The 23,197-nt window shown below is 33.9% G+C and overlaps 1 protein-coding gene across 3 annotated transcripts in view; it reads right to left on the bottom strand.

Annotated features, from left to right (window-relative positions):
- Miga (mitoguardin) overlaps positions 1-23,197 on the bottom strand; it is a 215,327-nt gene that overhangs the window by 61,018 nt on the left and 131,112 nt on the right. For all 3 annotated transcript variants that reach the window (XM_090396518.1, XM_090396521.1, XM_090396520.1), the window contains exon 9: positions 18,059-18,145. In XM_090396518.1, coding sequence (XP_090252644.1) covers positions 18,059-18,145 — 87 coding nt within the window. The remainder of the gene's footprint in view (positions 1-18,058; positions 18,146-23,197) is intronic.

Here is a 23,197-nt window from a genome sequence, read left to right as displayed (position 1 = left end):
ATACCAAGGTTTATCCAGTTTATATTATTAAATATTTCTTGAAGGACTGCTGTAAAGATTTTGGGTGATAGAGAGTCTCCTTGTCAGACACCTTTTTCAATTGATATTTTACTGCTACTCATGTGAAGTTGGATTGTTGCTGTTGCATGTGGTATATTTCCTGGAGAAGATCCACACATTCTCCAGGAACTCCCTGATTCTGGAGTGCTTTGATTATTGCATTAGTTTTGATGGAATCGAATGCTTTTTCATAATCAATAAAAGCTAAACAGAGAGGCAATTGGTTTTCTTCTGCTTTTCTATTATTTGTTTTACTGCATGAATATGATCAATTGTGCTAAAGCCTTCAAGGGATCCTGGTGGTTCTACTGGTTGATTTAAGTCTAGAACAGAGGGTTAACCTATTTGTTATTACTTTTGTGAGAATTTCGTACAGATTGGAGAGAATACTAATTGGCCTATAGTTCTTTACTTCTTCTTTGTCCCCTTTTTTAAATAACAGTATCAGAGTAGCATTTTTCCAGTTTTCTGGTATCTTTCTCTCTTCTAGGCATAGATTTAGTAAGTTTGTGACATGGTGAATTATATTATTTCCTCCCCATTTAATTAATTCTGTGTGAATTAGGTCTTCACCAGGACATTTTCCATTTGTTTTAATGTTTATTTCATTTCATCTGAAGTGAATGGGGGGATGAATTCTATATGCGATGGAGAAGAGTAATTTATATTTGATTTTATCTACTGAAAGATCACTATAGAGTTCTTTATAAAATTTTTCTAGTCTGCTTAGGATTTGTTCTTGGTTCCTTATTATAGTTACATTCTTGTCTTTTATTGCAGTTATTTGACTTTTGAAAACTAATAAATGTTTTCTTAGTATTTTCATATTTTTATTGTTTTCAATTGTTTCTTTTATTTTTTAGTGTTGTTCTTCTTCTTCTTGGTTATTCTGCAATTGAGCAGGTTCTTCTCTTAGTAGCAAAAACTTTTCTTCCACTCTCTTCTGTTCTGAGCCTTCTCTTTCAAGGTTGTGTACCTGTCTCCATTCAGCATTGTTATCCTTACTCTTCCTCTGGGTCTTTTTCTGTCCATTTGTCCTTCGATGGCATCTCTGATGATTCCATTCCCTCTCAGAATATGTCCGATCCAGTTTCCCTTTCTTCTTTTTATCCTCCTTAACAGACTTCTTTTTTCTATTCTTTTCAAGACCTCTTCATTAGGTTATTTTATCTGTCCATTTGATTTTTTCCATTCTTCTCCAAATCCACATCTCAAAGCTTTCCAAAATCTTAATTTCTTCAATGTCCAAGTTTCAGCTGCATAGAGGGCAACACTCCACACATAACATTTCATTAGTCTTTTCTTTAGGTTTCTATCCATTTTACTTCTGAATAAATTCCATTTTCTATTAAAGGCATCTCTTCCCATTGCTATTCTTTCTTTTATGTCACTTTTACATCTTCCATCACTGCTAATAACACTTCCTAGATATTTAAATGTCTTTACTTGATTCAACTTTTCCCCATTTATTCTGATATCCATATTTGCCTCTTTCCTTGCAATTTTCATTACCTTTGTTTTTCTGATGTTAATTTTCATTCCATAAGTGATACAGGATTCCAGTAATCTGTTCAATAGATGTTGTAGTCTTGTTTCAGTATTTGATAATTTTGTTAATTTTGATAATAGTGCCTTGTCAACTGCGTATCTTATTGCAAATATCTGTCTACCTCTAATCTTTATTCCTTCTTCCAAATTCTCCAGTGCTTCTTTTAATATTGCTTCAGAATACATGTTAAACAAAACTGGTGACAGAGAACAGCCTTGTCTTACTCCTCATCCAATGATACCTGGTTTTGTTGTACCATATATGTCTCTCACCATGGCAGTTTGTTCCATATATAGTGAAATAATTAGTCTTCTGTCTTTCCAATCTATACCAATCTTTTCCATTACTTCCACCATCTTATCCCATTTTACAAAGTCAAAAGCTTTTTCAAAATCTATATAACAGATATTAACTTCTTTATTCACTTTCAGACTTCTTTCACTTACTATTCTTAACAGTCCAATCGCATCTCTTGTTGCCCTAACCTTCTTGAAACTAAACTGATCTTCTCCATGACATTCTTCCACCTTAGATGCAATTCTTCATGTTAAGATTCTCGTAAGCATTTTTGATGTATGGGAAATGAGGCTTATTGTTCTAAAATCCTTGCAGTTCACAACATTACTTTTCTTTGGAATAGGTATAAATATTAAGGTCATAAAATCTTTTGGTAATTCTCCTTTGTTATAAATTAAATTTATTATTTTGGTTATTTCTTCAGTTCCTTTCTTCTGAAATTGTTTCAGGAATTCATCAAAAGATCCTTCTGCCTTTCCACATTTTAGTTCTTTAATGGTCATTTCTACTTCTGTCTTCAAAATCTCAGGGCCTAGATCATCTTCATTTACCTTCTTTATATCTTCTAATGACAACTCATTTGGTCTATTTTCCTTGTCATATAGATCTTTAATGTATTCCTTCCGTCTCATTAGGATTTTATCTTCTTCAGTTATGATTTCTCCATTCTTATTTTCTATGCCTCTAGCTCGAATTCCATTTCTCTTGTGATTCATGCTTCTTGCTTTTTCATACAAAAGATCATACCTTACTGTCTCATAATTTTCCATTTCTTCACATTGTTTTTTAAGCCAATCTTCTCTATTTCCCTTCTCAATCTGTCATTCAGGGTTCTATATTGTATTTTCCCTTCTGAGGTGTCTTTATTTTTCCATTTTCTTCTTTCTTCCATTAGAGAAATCATCTCATTAGTTATCCAAGGTTTTTTTATTCTTTTAGCTCTTACATATATCCGATTTCTTCTTCTACAATCTTCTTTATATTCTCTTTAACTTGTTCCCATTTCTTTTCTGGATCTTTAGTTTTGACAAAACTTGTGTCCTCTAATTCTTTCTCCAATCTAGTGTTTTAGTGTTTTAAGTTATAATTATAGGACCATACATATATGATACAAGCAGCAACTCAGGAATGGCTCTTACAGTGTTATAATTTTTAGTGTTATAAATTCTTATTTCATTTCTTATCTTTTTCCTTATTGTTTTGCATAGTTCTGCATATTCTATTTTAGAAATTAAGTTTTTGTCTTGTTTCATATTTCATCTTTTTTTAGTAGTTGTAAGGTTTCCTCTGAAAGTTTATAGTCTTTTTGTTGTTTGTTGCTTTTGAATTCGTTGGCTGCTGAGATTATTACTTCTGTTAGGTTTCTGCTTATTTTATTTATGTCTTCTTCAAATATATTTATTAAGTATAGTTTTTGATTGAGTTTTTCTTCCTAATGCTTCTTCTTGTTTTCAATAGGTTTTAAGTCAAAATTTCTCGATTTTTTTGTTGTTTAGTCATTTTATTCTTTCCAATTTGGGGTTTATTTTAATTTTGGCTCTCACCAGTAGGTGGTCACTTCCTGTTTTTACTTGATTTAGTACTGACATATCTTGAACTATTTCTTTATTGTTACACAGTATATAATCTATTTCATTTTTTATTTCTCAATTTGGACATCTTCATTTTCTTTTGGGGGCTTTCTTAAAAAATGTATTCATAATGTAAAGCTTGTTACTGATAGAGAATTCTGTAAGAGCCATTCCTGAGTTGCTGCTTGTACATATATGGTCCTATTGTGTCTCTTACACTATGAGTATGACATATGTAATAGATCATCTATTATTTAAAAAATAAATTAATTATGCTTTTCTCACAATATAATTTCATTAACAAAATAAACTGGTAATTATAAATGCAAAAATTTAAATTGGCACAATGTATTTAAATACTGTAGTATATCTATATATCTTATTCTTCCAAAACCTCTATCTGTTAAGTAGGTACACAACAGTAAAATAGTATTGGCCTACGCTTATTTTTCACAGCTCACAACATGAATTAGCTTAGTGTAATTAAATAGTTGAACATTTTATAATGAAAATGCTTTTTAATACTGTGATTTAAAAAAATAGAATTATCTTGCAAAAACAAATCAAAGACCAAATCATGTGACTGAATGCATTATGAAAAGTGATTCTAGCTGCACAGTGAGTGCTACTATTTTCTTGTTTTCATGAATTTATTATTTGTTTTTTCTATTAAATTATTGTTGATGGAAAATTTATATAAATTCACCCTTTATTATGAACAATAAACAAAAGAAAACACAATATAAGTTGTGACAGGCTGTCTCGTGGCCATTTTCAACTCACATTAAAGGAAAGCATATTTCCTTATAATTACACATAATCTATAATGAAAATTAAAGAATTATCACTTTGTTTTGTCGTCATAACATTTAGTTTTTTAAAACATCACCTATAACAATATTTATGTAAAGTAGACTGATACCATGGGTGAGTAACATATTTTAATGTTACTTACCCATGGTGAGTAACATAAAAAATGGCGAGTAACATGATAAAAGATTTAAGTTGTATTTCTGGATCCCCACAATTCAACATCGATATGAAACATGTTTAAAGAGAAAAGCAATGATATTATTCAAATAAGATAACTAATTAAAAAGTGTACTGACCCTCCCATATAAAAAGAAGAGAACAGAACACATCTTAAAGGCTAAGAATATCAAAGTCACTTTTAGTTCAGTACATAAGATCACTCAAATTATTGGGGGGGGGGGGGGTTACATCTACTTCTCAAAAAATGGTGAATGTATTGAACTTATGTATGCTTATAGTCTCAAAGAAGGTTTAAATAGTAAAGGAATTTAAGTCATTAATAAAAGGAAGCTAGCTGATATAAAGAAAAATTGGAAAAACTGGTTCCTGTTGGAGATCTAAACAGCAAAGTAGATATAATGATGATCAGCCTCTTTTTAGCATTGATGATCTTACAAAAGTACATGATAATGTCTAGAGTGTGAAGGAGGGGCGGGGAGTGTTCAAAATACTAAACTGAAATCTTATATAGAGCAATAAAGAACATAAGTTGCAAATTAGCAGTCAGAACAAAAGGACATAAAGGAAGATGCTTTGATATTAAATCAGGTGAAAGGTAGGATCGATTTTCACATAATTTATGTGGACGACATTAATGCTTTGATCTCGTTAATATATTTGAACAGATATACAGAAATCATCATGCTAAGAAAAGTATCAAATCTGACAATTCAAATAAAAGTTATTAAGTTTAGTTCTTTCATTTATGTAGACAGCATTCTAATTCTTGAATAAATTCACTTCAAGTCATAAGTGAATTCATTCCAAGTGCGCTGAATAACAGCTATAGCAAATTTGATAAGAAAATCAGCAATAAAAAGATGAGAACATGAAAAACCAACTGAATTCTTAATGGCAACCTGCAGAATAAGTGAAACGTTCAGCTATTTATATATAATTTTTGGTGAAGTGGACATATTAAATATAGAAGCAAGTAGAATAAACAAAATCATTATGGTACTGGGTAATCAGTTGAATAAATTTATGTGGAATAAGAAAGAAATCAGTCAAAAGACCAGGACAGTGTTCGACACGTTCATTGCCAAGCTGAAAATTGGAATTTCGTGTGGTGGCCAATTTTTTTTTTTTTTTTTATTTAGTTAGCGATGTCCACGCGATAACGCGTGATCGGCCGTTTGGTGAGAACTCACATCACGCGATAATGCATGATTGGCAATGAACGTGTTAAGCCAATTTAGCATGCGGTGGATCAGAGAGTTCAACTGGAAATAAAACAATTAATCAAAGAATAGGGAACATTAGGAGAGAGAGAGAGAAAATTGATTGCATCATTGCCAAAACCAGTTAAAAACAGAGATATCAGAAAATGATTTGCTACTGATAATATTCAAGAATGTGTAAGCAGAGCTAATCTAAAATGATATCGTCACTTAAATATAATGGTGTAAAAATAATCATAATGTAAAATTCTCAATATTTTTAAGTATTGTTTATGTTAGTATGTTTATTAGTTTTAGTTTCATAACATGCATTGGCGGCACTTGCGATGTGCCCGTTATTGAAATTGTTTTGTCAAAGTGATATGTAAAGCATTTAAAAAATTTATGTACTTACTGGATTTGATATTTGTATTACTTTAAACAAATTTATTGTAATTTAAAATATTAAGTTGTGTTTTATGAAGACATTCTCTTGTCGCTAACAGAGATAATGTGTCAGGCATTATACCTAACTGCTTGCTTACCAGTTTCAAGGAGTGCACATGTTCGTTGAGAAGTTTGATGTGTGATTGACAGCAGACAAGTTCGGTATCAAAGCAATGAGAGAATAAACAAGAGAGTGTTCGGAGAAAAAATTAGAACACAGGCCGGCAGATATTTAGATTTGGAGGAATTTGAGTTTTTTTATGTGACAGTCAGAGGAAAATTAATAGTATATTCTGAAGAAGGAATCGTGGAACAATGAAGTTTCAAAGTGGAATAAGTATTGATAAATAAAAGGGAAATATTGCTATAGGCGTTTTAAAAGGAATATTGGAGGAAACACTAATTGGAAAATTTATAGTAGGTTCCAAAAAGAGAATCGTAGAACTGTGAATTTCTTAAAGTGGAAAACTTAAGACTGTCGATAAGTTAGTGAATAAAAGAAGAAATTGCTATTTATATTCTAAAGGAATGTTCGAGAAAACTCTGATTAGGAAGTTTCATCTGTCTTAAGGATGCCAGATCTGTCTATTATTTCTACTAAAAAGAGACAGAATTGAGTTAGGAAGAATTAATGTGTGCTACATGAGTGATGAAAAAGGATCCTGTGAAAATGAACATTTTGTCAATGTGAAAACAAAGTGTTTAGTCTAGTTTTAAGTGTAAGTTTAATTTTAAAAAGGCCTTGGATCCAATTAAATTTTTAGTTAGTTATGTAATATTGTTTGAAGTATATATATATATATATATATATATTGTTTTTGTTTTATTAAATGTGTTTATTTTGTATTTTGGTCTTGAGTCAGTGATTATTTGGATTCTGAAAGAAAGAGTTAAGGTCATTGCACCAATCAGAGTTTACCCTTGTGCAATAAATAAATATATAGGAACACTCAGAATTACAAAAAATAATTGTTAGAAAAAGAGATTAAATAAAATAAATAAGAATCCTATATTTAAACAATGCCGCATCCAGTACGATTAATAAAAGGATTAAAATAATATTAATTAAAAATCTCCTATTTTTACAATGGGAAATGAAAGATTAGCAAAACAAGTGTTTAAAGCAAAAATCAGAGGTAAAAAAACAAAACCAAAGGAAAACTGAGGCATAGGTGAATTGATGATTGACTAAGAATGCATTAGAAGAACAAAATGTAAAAGCTGATCAAATAAACTTGACAAATAACAAACCAATACAGAATAAAATCACCAACCCATGTCTAAGTCATGAAATCTTAATTATGTTAGACTCCCACAGCATCTGGCACACCCCTTGAAGTTAAACTATATACCAGGAAATAATAATGCTGATTCTGTCCTTCACTATTATTGTGTAATCCAGCCTTCATATTAAGGTAATCATTTGGAATATAATACACAAAGAAACAAGCTATCTTACAATGAACACAACACTAATTTGGTGAACTGATCCTACTAGCCTTCTTGTGTAGAGGCTTAAGTGCTGTGAGGATATTATGTTGGAGGTTTAATGGATTTTTTTACAACACTCAGAAAGAATTAAATTAGAATTTAATACTCCTATATTTCGTCCTAGTCACTAGGACATCTACGGGGATTACAAAAACAATTAATGTAACATGCACACAAAAACTTACAATACTAAGCCCAACCACGTGGGTGACACTAAAGTCCTATCTAGGTGGAGCGCCCTCTAAGGGCGGTAGTAGGTGGCCTGGAATGTAAGGTGGGACCTCTGGTGATGAGTGTTTCCCAAATCTTCGGAAGCTTAATGCAACCGTATTTGTTAAGATTTGGTTGGTTTCTGAGAGCTGCTGCTGCTTCTAAGAAAAGTCTCTCTTTCTTGAATTTGCTGTGGTGGAGCATGGTGGTTTTCTTCCATGATACTCTGTGGGTGGTGTCCAAAACATGGTCAGCCAAGCCTGAATGGCCATAGTTGTGTTTAACGATGTACGACTTGTGTTCCTCCAGGCAGATGGATTTCTATGGACCCTAACAATGTTAGGGTCCATAGAAAAGACTTAGATAACATAGAAAAAGTAGGGTTAGGTTCCGAAATCTTTTTTTTTAATTATATAAACAACAATGACATATCCAATAAAAACAACATTTTTATTTAATTCAGGTAATTCATGTAAGTTAAGAGAACATAAACTATGAGACAAATACATAGTGTAAAATTATAAAAATTACAAATTGTACATAAACTTCATTGCACATAATGCATAAATGTTTTAGACACAATAAAATAAAGCACATATTTTAATCGTCATTACTGTCTTCAGAAATAACATTACGTAGATGTTCTTTATTTACGAGTGGCTGGACGTCGTCAACACTTGAAATCTCTTGGACATCATTTGTAAATTCTCATTGCATACTTCAGTTGGTTTAGTTATCAAGAAGTCAGTAATAAGACCTTGCTTACTACTATGCAGCAATTTTTTATTAATTTCATAATATGGTGCTAAAGAAATATCCAATTGTCTCGTGAATTTTCCCGAGTGCTCCATTGAGTGACCATTATCCGTAAAATAACTTCCTAACCTTCTTGTCAAGTCCAATCCTTCTGCTAATTTCTTTAAAATGAATTCTTTAATGGATTCATCACAATCAGAATCTTTGGCAGAACTTTCCCCACCATTTGGTTCGACATCATTTATTAAATGTACCAGTTCCTCCTCATTTAAATCTGTTTCCCCATCAATTAATTCACTAATTTCATTTTCAACCATATCGCATAAGCCCTCTCCACCAAAAATGTGTATGACATTTATTATATGACTTAGCTCGGCATCCACTGGAGGTACAAAATTTTGTTCCAAAACGGCTTCAATCCATATTTTTTTCCAGCAAGCATTCAGCATAGAGGGTTGCAATTCCTTAATGGACAGAAAAATAATTTTCACACTCAATGTTGGAGACTCTTTCCATGCTTGAGGCAGTGTCATGTTTGGATTAGATTCCATTTTTTCCAAAATTAACTGGAATGTTCGACGAATATAATATGACTTAAATGTTGATATTATTCCTTGGCCGAGTGGTTGAATAAGTGAAGTAGTATTAGGCAGCAAAAAAGTTATTTTAATATTCGGATGACTTAGATTTGTTGGGTGGCCTGGTGCGTTATCTAAAATTAGTAGAATTTTGAAGTCCATATTCTTTTTCTTTGTGTAACTTTCTACATCGGGAACAAAACTTGAAAAACCAATTTTCAAACATGCTGGCTGTAACCTGCCTTTTTGTTGGCCCACCAATAAACAGGTGGGGTGGACTTGTAAACTCCAGGGAGCATCACACGAGGATTTGCGGAACGGTTAATAAACATTGGTTTTGTCATGTAATCGCCTGATGCATTACTACAAAACAGTAGAGTAATTCTATCTTTGGAAACTTTGAATCCAGAAGTTGATCTTTCATTGTTTCGAAACATGTGTTTTGGCATTTTTTTTCCAATATAACCCAGATTCATCCACATTGAACACCTGGTCTGTACTATAACCACCACCTTCAATGATTTTTTTAAAAGTTCTGCTGGGTATTTCTGGGCAGCTTCTACATCTGCTGATGCTCCCTGGAGTTTAAGATTAAAAAAAGAAAACCGCTTTTTAGAATTTTCGAACCAACCCTTACTGGCACAAAATCCATGCTGAGAGATTTCTTCTGAAGAATCTTGATCAAGTTCTTTTAAATGTTTATAAACTTTGAGAGCTTTTTGCTTAATAAGATGTCAATCCAAAGGAATTTTCTTTTGAGTGCAATCTTCTATCCAAATCATTAGCGATTTCTCTATTTTTTTCTATTAGAATATCGCATACACAGCAACGCACTTTGCACTTACCGCTGACCCAATAATAACACTTTCTTGGATTTTATGTTCATTTTGTTTGATTGTTCGAATTGTTGATTCATTTAAATTCAGAGTCCTTGCAACAACTCCTGGTTTTTCTCCAATTTTCAACCGATCCAAGATTTTAATTTTTTCTTCGAGAGAAATGAATTTCCTCTTCAATGTTGGTTTTTTCCCTTTCGTTGCAGTTTTAGTGGCCATTACAATAACAAACTTTTACATAAAAAAAAAAAAAGTATTACATACTGTATGTAACTCACCAGAAAATAAACTGCTCAGCTTGAGAATAACACACTTATGATTTTTAATGCACTTTCCTGGCAGAAAACGAAGATTTTCAATTTTCAACAACAAACGCTTTATACAGCAAACCCTAGATGGTGAACCTATGGCACTCTGAGAATTTTGCTGGCACATCAATGATTTACAGGTGATATCCTTTTATATGCTTATAAATTATTAAACTTTTTTTTTTTAGTTATTACAATACGTACAAATTGAATTTTGTTTTACATGAGAGAGCAGCTATGAAGACGTGCATATGATTGGTGCGATATTAACAAAAGATCGCACGACCCAAAGACAACTGACAAGTGTTGAGTTGAAATGCTAATTCTCTTCAGTCAAATTCGATTACACCTGAAACTCATAACAACATTCACTATTAGATTTAGCACATTCACAACAGGGTGTGATTTATCGTTCCGACGGAACTTCTCATTACTGGCTGGCTCAACTCACACAAAGTTTCAACTCTTGGTTGAATTTTATGGCTGTTTACGTTCGAGTTGGCAGGCGAACTCACACACTCATTATATGATATGTTTCAATTCTTGGTAGAATTTTATTTGAAGTTAGCCTTTGTGATCTGTTCTAATAACATCGGGAATTGGACAATAGTTTTTAGTTAGATACTATGTTTTAGTGCAACATATGGTTTTGCTTGAGTGTATACAGCATAGTTTCTGTGAGAGGAGGACATGTGATTCATTAGTTAGTACTGTTTTTATTTCAGTTGTCTCTGATTGCACTATTTGTTGAGAATTACACAGACTGCAAAAGCCTGCAGTACCTTATTCAGGGATACAATAAAACTAAATTTGATACTTATAACTACTTGCACGATACGGACAGACACAAATTTAAAGAAGATAAAATTTGATTTTTAAGTGGCACGGTGAAAAATATATGAAAAAAAAAAATAAAGGGTTACTAGAAATTGTAGACTGCGTTATATCGAAACCGCATTGTATAAGTACCACGTTATACAAGGGTTACCTGTATGTATATATATATATATATATATATATATATATAACATTATAAAAGCTTCAGTCATTCTTTATAAGTGGCTGAAGAACATATTAGTCATATTATTTGCTAGCTTTACAATTCACTCCTTCATTGTTTCCTTTAAGCCTACACATACTACTAGCTGATACAACAAAGACCATCACCCAACATAAAAACTAGGAAACATTAGCATACCCAAAAGAGTAACAGAAATTTGCTTTGATGAATGCTCTTAAGCAAGAATTTCAAATAATCAACAAAACATTTACAAACAATGGCTATAAGCAACAATGAACAAAATTATTTAACTCTTTAAATGGCTAAAAATAAAACAGATTATAGTAGCATCATATCTATTCCAAATATTAAATGGATATCTGAAACAATACACAAAATGCTACAAAAATATGAGGTGCATCCAGAAAGTAAAATCTAATCAATAATTAAAAAACACTGAAAGAGAAAAAAAAGTTTATTATATACTAAAATACATGCTTTTATACTTTATTTTTCCACATAGTCACAATTGACTTACAAGCATTTTTGATATTGTGGCACCAGCTTCTTCATACCTACGTAAAAGTGCTGCTATTGAGTTCAACCTCTGAGTCACACTGTTCTTCAGTTATTCATCTTCTTCAAAGCGCTGAGATGGGAGCCATTACTTCATATGCAGGAACAATAGGTAGTCATTGGGCGTGAGGTCAGCAATGTAGAGTGGGTGGCTGAAAAGTTCCCACCCAATTTTCTGAATTTGCTGATCAGTTTGAGCTGCAGTGTGAACTTGCACATTTTCACACAAAAGCACAATCCCTAATGATAGTATTCCTTGTCTTTTGTTCTGAATTGCTTGTAGAAGTTCTTCCAATGTTTCACAATATGCATCAGCATTAATTGTGATTCCTCTATGAAGAAGAAAATCAACAAGCAAGATCCCCTTTTTGGTCCTAGAAGAGAGTAGCCATCATTTTTTTTTTTTCCCACTGATGATGCCTGTTTAAAATTTTTTGGTTTTCAGATATAATGAATGGCACCACTGCATCGATTTTTGTTTTGACTCACTGTTTGTATACGAAATGTATGTTTCATCACTAGTCGCAATATGTGAAAAAAAAAAAAAAAAGTTCATCTCCATTTTTGTAATGCTCCAAAATGTTTACATGTATCAGTCAGCATTTTTGGGGCTCATCTGGCACACAATTTCTTATGCTTCAGCTTTTCTGTCACAATTTCTGGAATGACTTAGCATGAAACTTCCAGGAATTCAAAAAAAAAGTTCCATAATTGTGATATGACGACTTTCATAAATTTTTGTGCTCATTCTCTACACCAAATCATCTGTCACACCACAGTTGGCTAACCACTGTGCTCTTCATTGTGAACTTTGTTGTGCCCTTCTTTAAACAAAAAACACCATTGCTTAACCTTAATGTCAATCATTATGTTAGGCCCTTAAGCCTTACATGGTCATTGGTGAATTTCTGCAGCACTATTGTTTTCCACCAACAAAAACCATATCACACTATGAGCCTTGCAACTGGCAGGATTTTTTTTTTTTTTTTTTTTTTTTTTAATCACAGCATGCATTATAAATTATTTGTAGAAGAAAACAAATGATAATATGACGAAAGTAAAATGGTCAATAACTAGCTAATGAGTCACTCTATGCTACTGTAAACTGTTGCTATTTATAAGCCTGCTTGGTTACTGCGCCTTTGTAACGAATGATGTTTAATGCTTATATTGTAGACAGGGGTATTAACTCTTTATTCTAATTAGCAGTGCGCTTTTGCTTTTGTAACCTCTCTTACTTATTCTATTGTGTACTATGTTTATCCACCTTTCGTATTTACTAGTCGTATGCCTATGAACGCTGGAAAATTTATTTGTTAAGACTGCACCACCAGTATTTCTATATCAGCATAAGACTCAGTAATACGTCCGGAAGACCTCTCTCTCTCTCTCACTAGCATAAATTCCTTCACTAAAGTTTGCATAAACAGTCGTGGTTCTCAAGTATTTTAACTACGCTTTTAATGTTTTAGTTGTTTCCCACCCACAAGTCCGAGTTTATTTAGGAACAGTGCATTGTAAGTTAAAAGATCAGGCGGCACTCTATTTGAAATATAAAATAAACACATTTATTTACATTAATATCAAAATACAATAATTAAACGATAGGGAGGTTACTCTCTCTACCTATCCGTTAGACCTTCAGCATAAAGAAACAAACTTCCCCTTTTCAATACCAAATAACTATACAAAATGATTACTGAATTACTTCTCTGCTTATTAAATCAAATTGAAACTCTAATTTACTCACAAAGAGATTAGCTAACTATGCCAAGTTATTTCACAAATCTTATGCCAATTATTAACATTCCAGATGACTCTCTCTTATGGACACTTCTTATTACTATTAACTTAATTCTTATCAGTCCATCTATAACGTATCTCCTAGATTATAAAAGGAAATGTGCAACAAAAAAAAAATGGAACAAACTTACAGGGGCTCTGTGTCACACACTCATCCAAGGTCTTGCACCAAAGTTCTTATGCCTTTACTTTCATCTCGGATGTTAGGCTTCCTTCTGAAATGTCCTGCTTTAACGGCATCTCGTCAGGAAAATTTACAGGCTTTTTTTACTGCAATCTGCGGTACACGAATAGCTCAGGCAAAAGGTTTCACCATATGGGCGATTTCTCCATCGCTTGAAGTTCACTCTGCAGCTATTGGCTTCAGTTGATCTCCCGTGGCAAAAAACTTCTGACTGACACTTGGCTCAGGTATTCACATCGGCTGCTCCCTCATGATTCACATTTTTCTCCTCTGGCGTGGGCTCGCCATAACGACTGGTCCTCTGGATCCTACTCCCGGTACTTCTGCCTCTAACTGCTGACGACAATAACTCTGCCACTCTGACTCTAACCAACTGCCGCCCGGATGTTCGGCTCAGTCCCTTTTTATTTCCCGTTCTCCGAAACCTTGCACAAAGGGTTGTAACCCCTGAAGCATTCGGCACAACTCCTTGATCTTCAGTCAAGACCAACCCATTCTTTCTTCTCCTCCATGCACTCTTTTCATCGTATCTTGTCGAGCAGCGGAAACTTGCCGATCTCTTACACACTGACTTTGAAGGTCTTTATGTGCAGCGCTCGTAAGCAACTTTCTCATACACTTAAAATGTAAACAACTTTCTTATGCCCTTACACAGAGCTATTATACAAAGTTCCGGTGGCAAAGCATTGCCTGTGTTTTAGACACTAAAAATTTTTGTTAAACAGTAAGTACAGTCAATTCCCATAGGGTTATTTACAATAATATTTAGCATAAAATATATAGAGACAAACAAGGTTATTTTTGTAACATTCTCATGAGACTTGACCTCTGTAAAAATCGATGTAAAGTGCTTTGGTACTTCCAAGCTACATCAAGTTTTACACTACTATGCATGCATGACCCCTCTCCCATATCTTATTTGGCAGTAAATTCTACACAGATCTTACTTTCTGGATGTGGCTCGTATAACCTGAATGCCACTTTTAAACCACCAACAAAACTAAAGAATTTCTTCTTCTACTCAAATCCTCTTTGTGCCCCCCTTCTCCCCATGCCCACTATAGAATGTACCAAATTAAATGTGCCTCTGATTTGCTGTAGGTCTACAGCAGTCCAACTCCAAGACTAGGCAAATCCAATGTCCTCACAAGATGTCATATATAGGAACACAAAACTGGTCACAAATTATTAGAATTTTATGTTCCCCAGCAATCCCGACGTGCATCTGTAACTTGCTCTTAAAGGTGAAATAGGATACACATTTCCAATCCAAAATAAGGAACTTCCCGATTGGACCTTTCCAATCATATCTTGGATACTACTATTGGCCCTACATCTTACCAAAACCTAGCACAAATGCAAATTTAAATAAATGTGATATTCCAATCAACCAGACTATCGCCTCATCTCAATAGTAAAATTCTGAAGAATATGAGCTACCACATGTATTAGCCCATATAACTTCTGTTTCAAGAGGTTAACAATATTTCTTATTTTAAATAATAGAACTCCAGGTCAAGCAGGTCACAAATTAGAATTCAGGTCTTCAGCAATCTCCAACTTCAGGACCATAGGCAATAAATAATAATCTCAGACCTTATTTTCGATACAAATACTTAGCAATAATAGGTCGTCTTAGGCCACAATTAACAAGAGCTAAACCAATGTCTTTAACTAGCAGATAATTATAATTATTATTGTATAGGTACCACCATGGAGTCCGAAGACTCAACATGGGAGACCCAAACTATCCATACAAGCTATCATACCACTCCCTGAAACCATTAACAGACAAAGCATTCATAACTGATTCTGGAAACCAATTCCACTCACTCACAACCCTCCAAGCAAAAAATCTAGTCCTCACACCCCTACTTACAAACCACACCTTTATTCAACTTCCAGGGATGACATCTTGTTCTGGCTCCTCTAGCCAAGTGCTGAAACATTTCCCATGCATCAATCCTATAAAATCTTTAAGAAACTCAAATGTTTCTATCATATTCCCTCTTTTTCTTGTATGAACTAACTTCTGCAATCCACACACCCTCAATCTATACTCAAAGGGAACATTCCACAGACCACTCACCATCTTGATTGCTCGCCTCTGAAGCTTCTCCGCTGCTTCCTCATCCCCAAGAAATCTAGGAGACCAGACCTGAGCACAGTGATCCAGATATGGACATAGTAAGGCATTATAAAGTGGAATAACAACTTCCTTACCTCTACTTGTGTGTTCTTTGCTAGCCAAGTAATCTTATGAGCTACTTTAGCAATTTAGCAATGTGTCCTCTAAACTTCAACTTTCTGTCTACCACCATCCCTAAATCGCTAGCTTCATCTATTTCCTGGAGTACAGTTCCATTAATGTGGGACACACAGCTTGTAATTTATTTATCCCAAAATACATAATTTTACATTTCTCTAAATTAAACTGACATCCATTATGTTTTGCCCATACTGACAGCCTGTTTAAATTGTCCTGCAAGCTCACCACATTACCTTGATTAACTATTAATTTACCTAATTTTGCATCATCACAAACAACTGAATATTTTCTTTAAGGTAATTTCCTATATTATTTATGTACAAATTAAACAGCAATGGTCCCAACACCAAACCGTGCGGCATACCTAGTCATCTATTTTTGCCTTAATTCTGTCCCTTCATATACCACTTTTTGATTTGATATCTGTCCAGCAGCAACCCTCATATCCACATAACCAGTGTCACATCAATCCTCATTTGTTCTGGTTTGCGTAACAGAGTTCCATATGGTATTCTGTCAAATGCAAATTGCAAAATCCAGCAGAATCATTGTAGCCATTGCCTTTATCCAACTCAGCCATTACTCTATTATAAAAAGTTAGTAAATTACTAAGATAATTTACTAAGGTCAACACTGATTGAGCTATGGAAGCTCTTTCCACATATAATATATAGTGCACCTTTTAGATAATGAACTGAATATGAGCGTCAAAATACTGAGTAATTAATTTCTTTTATTTTAAATCAAAGTTATTAGTCCAACATGGTGCTGTTTCAAAAATTTTGCTATAACTAATGATACAGATGTTTCACATATCACCTTCCTATATGTGGATAATTATTATTATTATTATTAGTAGTAGTAGTATTATGTGACACCTCCAGGTAGTCCAAAGGCTCATTGAGGGAGGGAACGTACTCTACAGCTCTCTGTCTCCACCACTCAATCCACCAACTACAGCTACACCAATGCCATTTATTGCTCACCACTAGTATTTTCACAGACAATCACAAACATCCATGCCCATTATAATTATGTTAATAAATGCACAAAAACGGAGCCTGTGTAGCTCAGTGGATGTGGCGTTTGCACACCACGGCGCTTGGCCGCACGAAGGAAGGCTTGGTTTCGAGTCTAGTCGGCGACTAGAGGAAATTTTTATAAGCCTTTTTTCGACCGGTTCCCGAGTTAGTCGATCTCTGGCACGGGCAAGCAGGTTTTTCCTCCCGGAAACTCGAGTTTTTCGTCCTGCAAACTCAAGAAAATCGACCGTAGAACCCACATTATTTCAGACATTAAATATATTGTGTTAGGGTTAGGGACCATGAGATGGCGGCACATTTGAGCCGTCTCTCTTCACTGAGTACTGCTTAATTAGTGATAGCCTTGGGCCATCTATCTCTGATTGGTACCAGTGGAGAGTGAACTGCCCACTCAGTCTCCAAAAGTTAGATAGGGCTAAATGGCCTCGCCTGCTCTCCGTATACGGGAATAAAGGTGTTAGCTGATTTTTATTTTATTTTATTTTTTTAAATTTTATGCACAAAAACTAAACAATAAATGTATGTGTGTATGTATGTTAATACACACATACACACAACATAATTTATAAAGAAAGGTTATATTTTAAGCAATATCAAGAAGTGCAAAAGTAGATAAAATATTTTATACTTGTATCACTGAATGAATTAAAATAATCAGAATATTCATCTTTAAAATTAATCTTCAAAGAATCACTTTTAAAAACCACTTATTATAGGCAATATTTTTTTAAAAAAAAGTTATGTTTGTTAGAAGTATTACTAGTTTTATCGTGTTTCTTTCAGTAAGTAAAAATAATTGTGTAATCATTTAAAATATTACTTTGATGAATGCATAACATTAGTTATAACACTTGAATATGAAAATAAAATCTTAGACTTCCAAAATACCTTTTCTCCACACAGCATGAGATTAGTTAGCAAATCACTACCAACATTCAGGAACCATTCATATACTTCCTGCTGGTCTATTAAATGCTATAAAAAAGGAATATAAAGCTTATATAAGTTCATGTCATTCCACAGATATACGGATATTATAAAACAAAAAAGACTACTGTACAACAGAAGTAGGACAACGACAACTCATGGCCATGGAGCTCTCAAAGTGCTGAAAACAATTTAAAACCAGAAAACAGTGAGTCATCATGACTTTTGTTTTTCTAATTATAAAGTAGATGGAAAGTGCAAAAGGAAAATTATGAGAAGAATAGAAACTGCAAGGTTAACCTTGAATACGGTTTATTACACACACACATATTCACAAGAATAAATAATTTTTATTGCTGCAAATATTTCGATCAGAAACTAAGTGGTCATCAGTGCATTAGCATGATCACAAGGTGAAATTAGAACAAAGAATGTTAATCCTATTAACAAAGCTGAGCAATGTGCCAGAATGCCATTTTGCAGGTGGTTGCGAAATAAAATAAGATTACATTTCAAGCCAAACTTGAAATTAAGTAACTGAAATAAAAATAAATTTAGACAACAAAATGAATGATAAAGCATTATATCAGCATTAAAAAAAAAAAAAAAGGGGGGGGGGGGACTATTTCCTGACATTTAAAATCCTTAGGATGACACTCCCAAACTTTGGCAATAGAGAGGCAGTCATTCTGATTTAAATTTGGGTGTCAACACTTCAACACTCCCTTTAACAAGTGCTTCAAACACTCTATTCATATAACTCACAAACCTAAATCAGTCAATGTAAAAGGTGAGTAACTGGATCAGAGGATCATGTGGTCAGTATCTGCTCTATGCTGAGCAAGGCCAGATTTTTTCATGTTTATTGCTGTTTGTATAGAATGACTGGTGTTCTTGTAGTCATTTTTCAACAGAACATCTTCTTTGTCCAAAATATGAGGAGGCACTCATACTGGACCTGGTAAACACCAGGGAGGGAGAGAGGGGGATTGTTTATGTTTTGTGGACAGTAACCAAGAAGAGACTTTGTTGATATGAAAACTGTAGGAAAACTAAATTCTATGTTTTCAGGATCTTAGCAAACATCTCAGAGATGCATACGACGTATGGGATAGGAACTTGCGGTTCAGGGTTCTCAGGGATGGGCTTGTAAGTGTCCCTAATGAGTTTTAAGTTGCTTTGAGGGGAAGCCATTTGGTAGTACTTACTGTGCTATAGAATGGCATCTCCCCAAGCCAGTTTAAATGCATCCAGGATATGCCTCCTATTGCCAAGATTTGGGAATCTCATCCTCACAAATGAAAAGCAATAATGCAGTTCACCCCCATCCATTTTTTTAATGCAGATATAATGCTGTGTCAATCAATTCATTATCTAAATTTAAATTTTATTTCAATCACTTAATTTTGGCTTGAAATGTATTCTTATTTTATTTTGTAACCACTCACAAGTCACATTCCAACAAATGACTCAGCTCTGTAAATAGGATTAACATTCTTTGTTCTAGCTTCACCTTGTGATTATATTGATGCATTGATGATGACCAGTTAGTTTCTGGTCAAAATATTTGCAATAATAAAAATTATTTAATTATTTATTCTTGTGAATGCATCTAATAACTATATTATGTCAGAAATGCCATTAGAAATTCATTTAACCTTGAATATAATGAAAACCATACTAATATAAAGGAAAATAAGCAAAAAAAAAAAAAAAAAAACCAGGATAAGAATGACTAAATGCTTTATATGGTCTACTCTTCTCTATGGAGCAGAAACAGGGACAACAAAGAAAATATTGGAAGGATCAATAATTTCAATCAAGATGTGGATACACAGAAGAACAAGCACTGACGATCTTGCTAGTTGAAAAGAAGAGGAAGATGTTATAGATATGATGGGACAGAAAAATGAATGTAAAAAAGAACAGAAAAGAAAAATAACACATATGGGCAGTATTTTGTGAGATATGTAAGTCTTCAAAAACTGTTACAAGGAAGAAAAGAGAAAAAATGAAATAAAAGGAGTAAAACACCATACACACTTTTTCAAAAGCATAATAACCTAACTTGACCTAAACTATGTAGATAGTAAAAGAACAGTCCAGGTATGCTATGTAAGACTATGTCAAGTAAAAGATCAGCACAACACTCTCCTGGATAAGATGATGTATGAATGGAATTACGACTATTTTCTCTGCGACCTAGTATGTGTATGTGCCAGAACTATGAACTATTTTTATTTATTTATTTATTTTTGAAAGGAAATTACAAGCAAACAAACAAACAAAAAAAAGCTGGACCTGTAGTGCTCTATTACCATGGAGCAATTTAAAACATGGAAAGAAAGAAAGAAAGAAAAAATCTGAACTTATCTATGATATTGTTAGAACTCAGTCATAGGATTAAAACACTGCCATGATCGAGTTCAAAATCCAAACAATCTTGAACTGAGCCACCTTCTATAGCAACTTAAATAAAAAAACACAAGTAACAGTGGTACAGAGGGCCAGGATAAAAAGGAGAAGTATGTGGCATATGGTTGAGAGAACACAACAGTACAGTATTTAGTGATAGAGAAGAAGAAAAAAAAAAAAAAAAAAAAAAAAGAAGGAGAACAGGAAGCTATTGTAATGTTAGGCTCTCAACTAAACAGTGTCCTTAGATTAACTTACATGTAGAAAGCCAGAAGAAAGTGCTGTCCTATGAGCAACACTATGACTAGTGAAAAAAATTGCAATGAAGTTCTTTAACTTCATGTTCGACTGTTCCATGATGCTGTAGGCATAGAATTCCTTTTTGTGGATGACAATGCCAAGTGGGGATACTTCTGGAGACTGAGGATATTAATCGAATCGAGTTGCCAGCATGCTCCCCAGATCTCAATCGTCCTAAACATAGAACATGTTTAGGATACAGGGAGATGCATTGCTGCTAGAAATTCCCCTCCAGAAAAAAAAACAAGGCCTTATCCTTGCTCTGAAGGAGGAGTAAACCAGTTTGCCTCAAGAACTCCTGAATCACTTGGTGCTAAGCATGGTACGACATTGTGAGAGATGCAATGTAGTTAGGGGTGGACATATTCCATACTGAAATGCCTCTCTGCATAGTTTTCCGTAAACACTGTATACATTAATTCCTTAACTAAGTCGTTAGGAAATTTGTAACTTTTGCTAAAAACATATTGCAATTTAATTTGTAAGAAATTTATAACACAATTGTTGTGTAATACAATTTATTAGTATACTGGTAATAAATTTATGCCCACATTTGGCTGTAGTCATGAAATTTTTTTTTTATGTACGGGTAAAAATGTAGTTTGTCCTTAGCTTTTGAACACCAGTGTTCAAAAGCTAAGGACATTATAGAACTATAGAACTAAGGAATTATAGAACATGTGAAAGAGATGGCAGTGCCACTGGTTTGGTTGTTCAATGTGCTACTGTATAAGGAAGGATAATCAAAGTCAGTAGTGTCAAACTGTAGGCCAACATGTATACCAAGGAAGCTTCAATATAATGCTAATACTATTCTGATATTTGCCCACATCAGTATTCGATATTGCCTGCCAATCAAGATTATCTTAACATTTAGTGTTGAATACTATAGACACTCCTTTTCACTCATCATTATTGCCTGAACATAACACTGTGTGTTCGATGCTTAGAAGAATCTCACCTGTTTTTGTCTTTTTGTTTAGGTAACACCCGTTATGTGATCTGGTACTTATCCAAGTCTTCTGCTAGTTCCATTTCGTTTTTACTGATACATTTATATTGATGGTGCCAATCTTGAACTCTGCTGGAGATGAATTGGAGTTTGTTCTAGTTGTTGACTTTTTGTTATTCACCCTTGTTCCCTGATGAAAACACAAAGGCCTTGTTTAACTGGACAACATTCCTGTTGGAATGAAATTCTGTCACATTATATCTTTATTTTGGTTTAAAGGCAATCTTCTGGTTCCCATCTGCCATATGGCCACGGGAGGGTAGCTATATGCTACCATTCTAGGGAGAGATGATTATGAGCAAGGTGGTTTCCCGTTGCCCTTCCTTGCCGTAAGTATTTATGACTGTAACCTGTGTGTTCACGGGGCCGGTTTGCCTGCTTGCGGGATGAAAAACCCCAGATAAACTGGCGGAAAAAACCCTGCTGCCCACGTCCAAGACCGGCTAACTTGGCTATGGCTGAGGAAGATCCTTAAGCTCCTAACCTTATTGCCTTTAAGCTCCTTAAAGGCAATAAGAATACAATTTGGCCAATAAGAACACAACTGCTAGCCCATTCTCATTCAGTATCCATGTAGATATTCACTAAAGAGACACACTTTGACCCTCAAGTGAACAGGTGAACAATATATGTAATCTATATCTCTTTTCACTCCACAAGCTTACTGCTACAACTAACTAACTATATATTTTGTACTGCTGGCTTTTGTATCACACCATATAACTTCAAATTTCCCTCCACTCTACCTTCCTGCTAAACTACTTTTGCTGGCTAAAATTCTTCTGCTTTCATTAGTAAAGCACCTACCCAATCCAGATCTCTCTATCCTCTCCAAAATTATACTATTCCATACATTCTAACCAACCATATTTTCCTCTATTTACCAAGTCTAAGTAATGCCTATAATTTTTGGCCACCTCAAGTTAACATGCCCAAAACTTCTCCCGTTTGTTCCTAATATTAGTACACATCAAACACACACACCACAAGATAATAGGATATGTGGGCACACATATCCTAATATCTTGTGTCTTTTAATGGGCATCTAATTCAAATTTGAGACCTAAGAAACTGTATTAAACATTTTCTATGATCTTTCTCTATCTCATACTCTTTGATGGGCCTAAAACACGTTACCTGCATCCTCCCTAACAGGATAGTTTCGGAAAGTCCTCACACCTAATTCGAACTTCACTCAAGCACAGTTCATCAGACATGCAAGTCTTTTTGCCCCATCGGATCTGTTCTAAACATCTAAAACCTTCATCAATCCCATTCCTTTCACTCCTATCATACACCGGCAGACGACATACAAACTACTCTCACTTTTTTTTTTTTTTTGCTTATTCTAATAATTTTTTAAGGTTCAATAC

This window comes from Typopeltis vanoorti, chromosome 8, assembly GCF_054136105.1.
Source record: "Typopeltis vanoorti isolate ZY-2024b chromosome 8, IOZ_Tvanoo_1.0, whole genome shotgun sequence".
NCBI classification, from domain to species: Eukaryota; Metazoa; Arthropoda; class Arachnida; order Uropygi; family Thelyphonidae; genus Typopeltis; species Typopeltis vanoorti.
This window is presented reverse-complemented; position numbering and strand designations above follow the sequence as displayed.